At 42.2% G+C, this 12536-nt stretch overlaps 1 protein-coding gene across 1 annotated transcript in view; it reads left to right on the top strand.

Moving 5' to 3' along the window:
- Nucleotides 1–12536, top strand: part of PCLO (piccolo presynaptic cytomatrix protein) — a 351707-nt gene that overhangs the window by 160473 nt on the left and 178698 nt on the right. Inside the window, exons 6-8 of the mRNA XM_029615912.1 lie at nucleotides 7676–7784; nucleotides 8297–8364; nucleotides 9584–9795. Of these exons, the coding sequence (XP_029471772.1) occupies nucleotides 7676–7784; nucleotides 8297–8364; nucleotides 9584–9795 (389 nt within the window). The remainder of the gene's footprint in view (nucleotides 1–7675; nucleotides 7785–8296; nucleotides 8365–9583; nucleotides 9796–12536) is intronic.

The following is a 12536-nucleotide window of genomic DNA, read 5'->3' as shown; positions in this document are numbered from 1 at the left end:
CATTTTCCAAAATGGCACCAATCTGACCTTGCCCCAGCCATTTAGTTTCTGTGTAGGGCTCTGTAGTGGCCTGGATTGTTCTGTTTTCCTAATAGGAGATGTAATATTTGCAGTGTTGCCCTTTCCTAGGTAAGGTTGTTACTGTTTCAGTTCTGGCACTTAGTGCTGTTCTGGTATGGGAGTTTAGCTATTTATGTAATTTCTGTTCAAAGAGTATGCGCTTATCGTTCCTTTGTGTCATTCTTAACAATAAAAGCAATACTTGGGCTTTTGAAAAAATGTCCAGCATGTATTGTATTGGGCAGTGTGTCACGCGTGTGCGTGTTGTCAGTCAGGTGTGTCACGATGGGAAGAAGGTTGAGAACCACTGAGAAAGCATCTCCCTGTAATGAAGAAAACATTGCAATATCTACTTCCTAGCAAGCTCCAGAGTGACTTTATTTTGAAAACTCGATGTTCCTGTTTCTACCACTTCAATATCTTTTAAAGTTATAGCTTGGATGTTTGTTCATTTCTTTCCTGCCTTTCTATATTTCTAGGTGGGATACACCAGGAACACACAAAGAGAAGAAAAACTCACTATGTATCAGACACTTCATTGTCAAAAAGCAAACGGCTTCTTATTTAATCAACTGTGGATAACAAAATGAGAGCTGAAAGAAAGTGATTCCCCATGAAATGCCTGCTTAGATAGGATCCCTTTACCCCCTTCATCCGATCTTGGCTTTCAGTCCCTCAGGCGGCACGGGGCCAGCAGCCACAAAAACCTGCTCTCTGCTCCCACACAAATGTAAATATTGACGAGATTAGCATTTCAGTTATGTTTCCATATTTGTGTAGATGGAGCCAATATTTCTCATATCAATTGACTTTTTTTATTTGATGAAGGAAAAAGCCTTAATATTGGTGCTTCATGTCTGCCTGGTTTCCAGATGATACCCATGAGCTCAGCTTTCACAGTGCGATGAGAAAATCCTTAGCTTCTGGCAGCTCAGGATGTTGAAGATGATTGCAGAAATATTTATTTATTTATTTATTTATTTAGATTCTTTTTTTATACCGAAGTATAACGGGAAGCCTTCACACCGGTTTACATTTGAACAACTTCATACATGGAACATTTGTAACATAAAACATTAGTATTATAATTAACATCTCGGCTAAAGCAGAGTAATGACGAACATCATTAAATGACATAATTAAGGAAAGTATCTTAAAATTGTATCTTAAAATTGGGTTTCCTGATGTATAAAGGGGATATTAGCTAAAGTGTAAGGAAAAGTCAGATTGGAGGTGAGGAGGGGTGAGAGTAGAAAATTATGAGTGTAAGGATTGGGTAATTAAAGAGAGAGAGAAGGTTAATGGTAAGTAAGGGAGAAAATAAAGAGGGGAGGAAAGAGTAGGTAAAAGTTTAAGCGGAAAGGAAGTATAGAGAGGAGGAGAGGGTTAAGGGTTCTTTCAAAGGCGAATTTCCAAATTCTGAGGGTATACATTAAGTTCAGACTGAGAATGCTTGCTTAAAAAGCCAGGTTTTAAGTTCTTTTTTGAAAGATTTGGTATCCCTTATTGTATCCCATATAACATGACATGGCTTTCAATTAAGATTCAAACCACCACCAACACCTCACCTTGAGCTATTAGCTGCCCCTCCTGTTGGCATATAAATAGTTGCATAGTGTGAAGGCCTCCCCAGAGGCTCTCTCTCTCTCTCTCTCTCTGTCTCTCTGTCTCTCTCTCCCCCTCTCTCTCTGTCTCTCTCTCTCTCTGTCTCTCTCTCCCTCTCTCTCTCTCTCTCTCTCTGTCTGTCTGTCTCTTTCTTTCACCCACCAATTCAAAAAATGTATCATGAATTGTGTTATGGCCATTTTGGGTATATCACACAGCTTAACGCCAAGAAAAAAGGTGTAGTTATTTCTGGCATTAAAGCCGTGCGATATTGCCCCTCATTTTCATAAATCCCACCCAAACTCCTCCCTAATTCCGCCCCTTCCCAAAATTTGCATTTGCACTGTGCAATAGTGCTATTATCAGGTGCGTTAACACCATAATGCATTTTGATGAATGACCCAGTTATATGGCTAAAATGTACACACAAAAAAAATGGGCATGCGCCGTGCATTGGGTGGATCGGGGGTGGAGCGAGTTAGAAGTATAACTTATACCAATATTCGGAGTTAGGCCTATAAGTGTATAGATGCCTCACAGAGCATCTCTAAGCTTATCCAGTGAAGTGCGCACATCTGCGTGTATGTTCAGCGGCTTCACCATCGTGACTTAGCTGGTTAGGTTTATGTACGGCTCAGTTAGTTACACAGCCAGCTTTAATAATGGGCCCACAGTATATAAAGAGGTTTGCTCTCAGTTTCTTTTTTCTTGAATAACCAGTCCCTCGTTCTCTCAGTGGTGACATTTATTCTATTTAGTTATTTAAAACTAGCTGTACCCGGTCACGCGTTGCCGTGGCTCAGTCTGGTTAAATGGAAAAGAAAGGAAAGAGAAAGCGAATGTTTCTAATAAGTTTAATTTCACAATGCGCATTTGCTCTGCTCTGGCCGTCCCAACTCCCTCCCCCCCCCCCCCTTCCCCGGCGGTGGACGGACTGGCTCGGCGACTCTTGAACCCTTTCCTCCTCCTGGGGTAGATTTTCAGACCGCGCGAATAGGCGTACTTTTGCTTGCGCATCAGGCGCAAGCAAAAGTACACAGGATTTTAGTAGATACGCGCGGAGCCGCTAAAATCCGGGATCGGCGCGCGCAAGGCTATGGATTCTGTATAGCCGGCGCGCGCCGAGCCGCGCAGCCTACCTCCGTTCCCTCCGAGGCCGCTCCGAAATCGGAGCGGCCTCGGAGGGAACTTTCTTTTGCCCTCCCCTCACCTTCCCCTCCCTTCCCCTACCTAACCCACCCGCCCGGCCCTGTCTAAACCCCATCCTTACCTTTGTCGGGGGATTTACGCCTCCCAGAGGGAGGCGTAAATCCCCGCGCGCCAGCGGGCCGCTAGCGTGCCGGGACGCAACCTGAGGGCGGGTCCGGAGGGCGCGGCCACGCCCCCGGACCGCCCCGGGCCGAAACCACGCCCCCGGACCCGCCCCCGAAACGCTCCCGACACGCCGCCAAAACGGCGCTGCGCTCGGTCACGCCCCCGACACGCCCCCCTCGGAAAACCCCGGGACTTACGCTCACCGGGGCTCTGCGCGCTCCGGTGAGCCTATGTAAAATAGGCTCACCGGCGCACAAGGCCCTGCTCGCCTAAATCCGCCCGGATTTGGGCGGATTTAGGTGAGTGTAACTGTCCGGCAGTCCCTACTCCCTCCCCCCCTTCCCCAGCGGCGGAGGAATGGGCTGAGCCGTTTCTCGGAGCGGCGACTCGTCTGCCCTTTCCTCCTCCCCTCTGTGACACCCAGCACGTAGCGCAGAGCTCAATGGTCCGCACATGCGCGGTAGAGCTGCTCTCTACTGCGCATTTGCGGCCCATCGGTCAGAGCCCATTTATATTGTAGATAGCGTGTGTTGCTTGTATGTCCAACAGATGGCGCTGTTTTTCCAAAAACGCATGGTTTTACCTGTCACAGGTGTGACATCTATATAATACAGGTAGATAAAAACATGCACGTATTGGAATGCAACATTGTATCAAAATGTCAAAGCAATCGGTGAAGAACTTTCGGAGATTTAAGATTTTGAACAAACGAACATTGACATTTTTATTTATATAGATATTTTTATATCCTTCAATACATATTGGAGTGTCTGACTTTTATTTTCTCATTATTATGCATTTTGATCTGAAATATTACCTGCTAAAAACAAGTATACACTCATTTTTTTGTTTTACATTTTATTAAAATGTATTAGTCGCTTAATGCAAAAACGTCTTAAGCAATGTACAGAAAAAAACATTCATAAAATCAAAGTGTTGTACATAAAAAAATAAATATTGTAGCTTGTCATTAGAGCTGGACTTATAAAGGTAACGCCAAAGTCTTAATATTTAACCTGCTGAGTTAATAGTGAGACCTCTGAATGTTTTTCTGCAGACACTGAGCTGTAATTGAAGAGGAAAGGGGTTACATAAAATTGGAGCTGCAACTGAGAAGCCAAAGAGATGGGCACATTTTACCTCCGATAAAAATGCAGGCCGTTTTGATTTAGATATTTACAAATATTAAGTGTCCAAAATCTAAGAGAACATAACAGATTCATTGCATTGAATAGGTGATAAAGGTTATTTGGGAGTGGGATGTGAAGGGAATGGATTGGAAGGGGGTGCATTGTATAATGTTTGTTGCAAAGACTCCAAGTTTTCTGCACTGAAATCCATTAAAGGACGTAAAATGTGCTTAAGTCAAGAGCACTCATTTGTCTTGCTTAAAAAAATGTGAGCTTTTGGCTTTTAATTGTAGAATATTCAGCTGTCCAAAGCACATTTACCTCAGCCTTGCAACCTGAGATAAGCCCTTGGCTGAGCATCTGAAGATATTCCATGCAGCTTCTCTTTTCTAATGCGGCAGATATTTGGCGCTGTCTGCTATAGTTTCTTTTCCTGCTTTATTATTTCTCATGTTTCTGAGATTCGTAGACTTGCGGCAGGGCGAAAAATGACTGAAATGCAAGTGAGGTGCAGCAATGGATGGAAAGCTAGGAAGAGTGTTGCTATCCACAGAGAGTCTAGTTTTTGAAATATTGAATTAAGATGGAGGGAGAAATGGGGCATCAGGCACCAGAGAATCTTCAGTAGGAAGAGAAGAAGGAGCATTTTCAGTTTTTTAAAATGGGACGGGGAAGGTTTCCTGGTTTACTGTAGGTTTGCACTAAATATCAGCACTGACTGAGTTGTCATGGTTTTACCAGTCCCCAGAATGTCCCCAGGGCAGAGCCTTTTCATCAAGCTAAATTGTTTAGGGGCTATGATTTGCCCAGACAAAAGTCAGTGGCAGTGGGAAGGGGGGGGGGGGGGGGGGAGGATGAACTGAAACAGCAAATTTTGTCTGGCTAATTCCTGAAGTTATATAATCACCACTAGAAACAGCGATCCACTAATTATCGTCATATCAAGAACAGAGAACTGTTCTATCGCTGTGGAGATACATTTTTTTTGTGTGAATTTATTAGTGTCTTACGTTACTTCCGTTATTATTTCCAATACCTACACACTACGTGGGTCAGTTAACTTTAAAAAAATTGTTTCTTTTACTGTCTGTAAAAATTTTTTTTGAGAAAGTAGAAGGTGTCATATATAGTGTAGGTGTCCCCGCACCAATTTGTTGCAAATTATAATCATCAACCTCCTACCGCCTCCGTGTTGAATTTTTTAAAAACCTTTTTTGAAACATATTGACTTTAAAGTCCCAAAGATCTAATGACATCCGTCGGTTGTTGGCTCTGGTCTATTCTCGAAGAATGGTAAACTTGTAAATTGAAGTTTAAAATTTGTACTCATTTAAAGCGGGTACCTTCCGACTTCCTGTGTGTTGGCTTCCTTTGATGATAAAACTCAATCCCGACACGCTCGTGTTTCAGACTGTACGTCTTTCCTCAGGGGGATCTCACGATGAAAAACTCCAACAAGCAGGGTTCTTGCCTCACTGTATTTTTTATCTGTACCTCTTCGCCACCACATGTCCACCAACATCCCCCTGAGGAAAGACGTACAGTCTGAAACACGAGCTTGTCGGGATTGAGTTTTATCATCAAAGGAAGCCAACACACAGCGATAGAACAGTTCTCTGTTCTTGATATGACGGTAATTCCTGAAGTTAGCCAGACAAAGCCATTCCATATTGACCTGTGAAGATTTATGTTTGTATGATATGAGATTTGTTCCTATAAGTAGACCATGCAGTACATCGTTTTTGTTCTGTTTCCATGTATTGTGCTTTGCAGCCTGGGACGGCAGTGCTAAGGACTGAGCATTGGACTAGATGTCTGTAAGTGGTAGGATACATCCTCCTGTGTGCTGCTGTTGCTGTGAACATTCTCTGTAGCCTTTGCAACCTGCAGGCCTGGCGTTGCCATGATTCATTTTCAATGTCTTTCTCGGTCTAAAAATGTTGATTATTAAGGGAACAAAGGATTAATTGCCCTTAATGCAATCGTCTATGACACTGATGCTTCGATGGTTCTGTAGCCTGACCCATCTCAAGGAAGTTTTATGAGATGTTACATTTTAAAGCATTCTTCAAATGACACTGTCCCAAAATAATTATATTCAGTTATTAAGAAAGATGTATGCAAACCTAAACTGATGTTCTGACCTCTTTTAAACAATACTTTTGAAACTGAAAGTAAGGGAGGGAATTTCTAAAATGTTTTCTGCAGTTTAAAATATGTTTTAAGCTCCGAGCTGTGTATGCTGCACCCTAAGTAATAGGAGCTTCCCACTTTGCCCATGTGCAGCTCGCTTACTGCCTCCTTATCAGTTCAGCATGGCAGCGCTTCATGGCTTTATTCCTGGTTTGTTACGTAGCGGTAGGAGATATTTCAAGAGGCAGTGCCCTGCCTTCATTGCAACTTTTAAGTTTACAGAGATGAGAATTCTTCAGAAGCCTCTCTCTTCTTTTGCGTGGTTTGAAGAGGGAGGAAATGTGGATTTCATTTGAACGACAAATCCTAGAAAATGGTTTGGTTCAATGTCCTCCTTTAAGTGATGGTGCAATCCTATAACAAACTTGTGCATGCACAGCTGTGGCCAGCAGTGTTGTCTGTGGTTACAGCACCGATTTGCAGAAAACGTCTCATAAATGGTCTTCTGCTTTCTGGTTCCATTGTGCTTCCAGCACCAGTTAAAGCCGATACCTACCACTGGAGGGCTTTAACTCCATGCAGTGGAACCTGACATTTTACAACTATTCTGAAAGATGATCCCCCAGGACAAAAATGGCTTTCTAAAATGAAGTCCCAGCTCTGAGCTGGCTGATTACCTTCTCTGCATGCTACGTAAGAGCATGACTTAGGCCACAGCACTGCACACTGAAGCACTAGGAATGCAGGTCAGAGGTTGGGGGCGCTATAGAAGGAGAGGGGAGGATCACTGCTTTAGAGGAGTGCACTCCTTGGGCCAATGAGGGTCTCCCAGAGCTGTGTGAAAATGGAGAGTGATCAAATGAGAAAAAGCAACAAATAAACCAAAATTCACTCTTCCTTGCATGCTCAGCTATGAAGAGTAAAACTGCACTTAAATATAAGATGAATTTATCCTGTAGGCTGATATGATCAGACAGAATCAGTATCAGTTCCACAGCGCCAACAATTCACTTTGTAAAAAGTACTTTGGCATCAGACTCTGTTGTATGTGTGTCTGATTCCCTACCTTTGGGGAGCATGTATGTACCATACCAGGACATATACTGAAATTATTGAGGTTTTAGGGAAGATGAAAATGATATACCACTATTCAATGCATCTTTAAGATTATTTGCACAGGTAAGTGGATGAGATCATAGCATGCAGTGATGTCATCAACAGGTGTGACTTGGAATTGCTGTGGTGTTTGGGTGAATGGAAGAAGAATAAAATCAGATGTTCTTGACGCTCTCCAGTGTAGAAATGGCAATTGCATAGCCTTGCTGAGGCCTGGCCTGTTGGTTAGGGATACTTCTCATTTCTTTTGATAAAGCAGTGTGCTTGCTGTGCTAGCCCACAGATGCTAAGTTGCTCCCTTTCTCCCATCTCGTTAGGGATGCAGATACTGGAATGGAACGGGATCCCGCTGACGGCTAAGACCTACGAAGAAGTGCAGAGCGTCATTAGCCAGCCAAGTGGGGAAGTTGAAATATGTGTAAGACTGTGAGTTTTTCCCCATCTTTCTGGTTCCATTATGCTTGACTTTTCATGGCTTTTTAAATTAACAGTTTTAAGGTGGAACCGCTGACAGTTTAAAGGCCAGTTTGGTAAAATGAAAGAGTCTTACTAAGGGCACCAATGGGAAGGATGTCATTATTTTACCATTTTCAGGTTTTCCACTTGCAAAGCTAAAGAAAAGCTAGATCTCATTATGCATTCTGAATAATGTGCATATTTAGATCTCATTATGCATACTGAATAATGTGCATATTTAGATCTCATTATGCATTCTGAATAATGTGCATATTTAGATCTCATTATGCATACTGAATAATGTGCATATTTAAATATCTGCAGAGGTAATTAAAGATCGCCAGCAGGGTATGCGCTAGGAAGGGACTCATACTAGGCTACTGCTTTCTTTCATTGCACTCGTCTCATGAATTTATTTTTTGCATAGGGAGGGTCCAAGGAGAGAGCTCCTTTTATCTCAGGTTCCTTGTTGCTTTCTTTAGGGACCTCAGCATGCTGTCAGATTCAGAAACGCCCCAGCACCTGGAGCTACCTACATCCGCCAAGGCCGGTATGTGAATCCCACAGACACCGTGCACCGCAGCCATGGGAAGGGTCGTTCTCCAAGCCACCCAGACGGCCTTTACCCATATGCACATAGTGCCAGCATGCAGGGTTGTTAAAGTAGGTGCGGTTGGGGCAGGGATTGGAATTACCCATGTACTTTTGTATTTTCAGTTGTGTGTGCGCTACCCACCCCCAAAAACTGGAAGTGTTAATGGGATAATTTTCAGAGGGAAAGTAGGTGAACGCCTTCCCCTTGAAAATTGATGTACGTTATGTGGATAAATGCGGGCAGTTACGAATCACCCTAAATATAAGGTAATTGTTAGAGGTGAAGTAACTCTTTACCTGCAGCAATGACCCTTTAGGGACGTCATGTACATGCGAGGCATTGATAAGCATATTTTGATAAATATGAATTAGCAGGTGACACCTGTGTGGGTTAATTTGGCAGAATAATTTTCAAAGCATGTGCGTAAGTCTTTGAAAATTGGTGTAACTTACATGCATTTTTGCTGCCTTCTTATGCGAGCTGTTTAAAACTTACCCCCCTAATATCTATGAGTCTGATATTCAGAGGACGATCAGAGCCTAACTCTGGGTGAGTAATTTAAGTTACTCTAGTCAGCCAGCTTTGATCCTTAATTTTGGCTTGTTTATTGGCTCTTAAATGAAATTCTTGGCCCCTAAAACTGAGGCACGCAAACTTAGGCTAGTCCTTCATTCCCCCAATCTCACTAGCCCTGCCTCTCTCCCTCTCACTTTTTCCTGCCCTCTGTCTCTTCCTTTGTTTCTCTTCTTTTGCATTTATGGAGATTATCCTGAAAATATTTACCTTAGTTTCTTAGATGTGAAAAATCAGTGAATAACTTGAGGCCACAGTGCTTCAGTTTTATAATAAACCCCCAGGAAGCTCAGGTTCATGTAAAGAGAAGTTTTTCTAGTTCATAAGATGAGGTCCATTAGAATTATGTAAATCAAAGATCAAAGGGCAAAGGTTTTCTGCAAAAAGTTCAAGAAATATCTGGGGAGGAGGCCTGTAAAAAATATAACTAGAGAAATAGTATTAAAGATTTATTAGCTCTGCTTTAATGCTAAGCACATTTAACATTTTTTGATAATTCACTAATTTAAAGAGTAACCATTTGTGATTTAGGGCCTGAATGTATGCTAATATATTTAAAAAGGTTTTCTGTGTTTCTGGAAATGTCCTTCTGCCATTGCAGTTGAAAAAGCAAAATCCCCTGGGGTTGATCCTAAGCAGTTGGCGGCTGAACTTCAGAAGGTTTCTCTGCAGCAAACCCCATCAGCTCTTTCTTCAGCAGTGGACAAAGGGTCTCACGTCCAATCCGGGACAACATCGGCTGGCTCCAGCGCCGTTCCCAGTCCAGGACAGCCTGGATCCCCCTTGGTGAGCAAAAAGCGACACAGCAGTAAGGTAAGGAGACTCGCCTTCAGTTGATACACACTGGTGATTTCACTGTACAGATGAAAACCAGATGTTCTAGCCTTAAAGGCTCCAGAAGTCCGTTATCTAGAGTTGCTTGTTCTCGATAATCTATTGCGAATATCAGTGTTTGACTTTTTATAAAATCTTTTCTTGTACCATTGTGGTGGTGCTTACAAAATGATGTTCATAGTCTTGAATGCTGAAAGTTGGAAGACTATTTGGAAAAAGGTGCATGGAATATACTTAGTTTTTGGGTACTTGCCAGGTTCTTGTGGCCTGGGTTGGCCACTGTTGGAAACAGGATGCTGGGCTTGATGGACCCTTGGTCTGACCCAGTATGGCATGTTTTTATGTTCTTATGATCTCAGTGTGTAGTAAGAAGGTAGAATTAATGGTGAAACTTCTCCACAGAGTTCATAGGTTCCCAGCCTATAATAAAAAATTGTTGGCAGATGCCTCAAATCTTTGTTGGAGAGAGTGTGAACAGGTGGGCACATACTTACAGTGTGGTGGGAGTGCCCCTTGGAGGAAGACGTCTGGAAACAGGTGGGACAAGAGTGTGTTGGGGGGGGGGGGGTTAACTTGGAACCTTCCCTTTGCTTTTTAGGGAAATGGAGTGATCATAACCTACTTGGACATCACCAAATTCATGCAGGGAGGTTCACGATTGTGGCTCTTTGGATGGTCGCTCCTATGGTTGTGTCCTGGTGCTGACAGGGTCATGACATTGCCTTAGTAGAAAAGCTTACATATGTGCTCCATAGGCAGTCCCTTCTCTATGATAAGGTGTGGGCTCCTTATTGGATATACTGGGCAGGTCAGACTTGATTGAAATTAAATTTCCTTTTTTGAGGATGTAGGTTCTCTGTGGAATCTCATGGGGGAAAAATTTGATATGTCAAGAGGTCACTCCAAGGGGCCAGAAGGCCTTTGTCCCAGCTTATTGGTGTCAGGAGGTATTAGAAGTGAGTGATGTGGGGTCTGGATATAATGTTGTTAACATTTTGTGTGGTCAATGCTGTATATGTTGTGATTGTTAAATTTATGGTTATACATGATAATAAGAAGTTAAAAAAAAAAAAAGGAAGTGATATTCAAAGGCTTTTCCAGCTAATGTTTGGAATTAGCTGGACAGATTTGAATATTTCTCCTTGCCAAGTGGTTACATTTTATGCAAACAACTTGAATAGCGGATGAGTGCAAATATGATTGAGCTCTCTCTAGTTAAAGGTAGGCATGCAAGTCTGGTTGGAAAACTACTTGCCCTGAAGTTATCCAGGTAAAGTTATGAATGTGACTTTATCTAGGACTATTCAGGGGAGCAGACTCATCTGAGTGTGTCCAACTGAGTATCCAGAGAAAGTTACATGCCTCTCTTTACCCAGATAACTTACCCGACTGCCGGCTCTCTGAATATTGACCTCAGTGATATTAGTAATAGCGTTTTATTTGGAAGTCGTCATGTCTGTACTACATCAATGGCCATGTGATCAGGATATTCAAAGGGAACTTGAAAGCTGCCCAAGGCATTCACAAGTAAATAAGTAACACTTTGAAAGAAACTCACAGGAACACATTATGACCTGTTTACTAGAGCTTGGCCATTTAATGTGGTATTCAGTAAAGAATGTTAACATTCTCAGTAAATAGGACCTTACTCCCTTCTAGCTGTAGATTCGGATGAGTCTCCCTAGCTTTCCCGCTTCTCTAAAAAAAAAAAAGATCACACATACCCCTCAGCTTATTCTTTCATATACAACTCCGTAAAGCAATGGTCTTCACTTTGGGGGTGTCCCCGTCTAATATGGATCAGCCTCGCTCCCCTTTTCCACCCTCATGTACCTGTCCATTTCTCATGTCCCTGTTCTGTGAGTGTCTGCACCTCATCCATGGATGAAGGAAGAAAGTGAGGTGAAAGGTTGGGGAAAATATTTCTTATTTTAAGTAATACGGGAAATTTATATTCGCAAAATCATTTTTCTCTGAAATGTGATATGTTTCTTCTCATATGAATGTGTTTTATACTTGGAAAAAACTCCAACATAGAGAAATATTATGCATCTGCTTATGACCCCAATTCACTGCTCACCTGAAACCCCAGAGCTGGAATCTGGAAGGGGCAAGGACGCGTCTTATCAAAACTCCCAACAATTTCCCCAAAAGCATCTATAAAGAAATGGGGACAACACCCTGGACAACTTCCTTATAGCAGCCCTGAAATCAGTTGTGCTTTACCCCCTTTTAAAGCCATCTTCTTATGCAAGGCAGGATTTTACTCTTGGAAATATTTTTTTTTTAATTACCCCCACCCTGATATGTTGATAAAAGGATGTGCATCCCTGCGTGGGGGGAGTTGGGAATCATCTGCACACTTTTACAATTATACAGCAGGGGGTAAATGTGTGTCTGCAGATTTTGTGGGATGCTTTTTAAAAACAAAATGTGTGTAGTTTCCCTTTGACACTTGTGGCTGTTACAGAATTTCTCCCTTAAAGAAAGCCACTTTGCACCCTAAAAATTGGAAATTTGTAGACTGATTTCTAATATTTATTATTTTATTTTATTTTATTTAACAGTTTTTTATACCGACCTTCATAGTAAATAACTATATCGGATCGGTTTACATTTAACAAGGGTGTAATTGGAGAATAATTCAAATAAACGATAGATAACAATAAGTAGGAATAAGTCAAAGTTACACTCAACAGGGAAAGAGAAATTGGGAGCTT

The sequence above is a fragment of the Rhinatrema bivittatum genome, chromosome 9 (assembly GCF_901001135.1).
Source record: "Rhinatrema bivittatum chromosome 9, aRhiBiv1.1, whole genome shotgun sequence".
NCBI classification, from domain to species: Eukaryota; Metazoa; Chordata; class Amphibia; order Gymnophiona; family Rhinatrematidae; genus Rhinatrema; species Rhinatrema bivittatum.
This window is presented reverse-complemented; position numbering and strand designations above follow the sequence as displayed.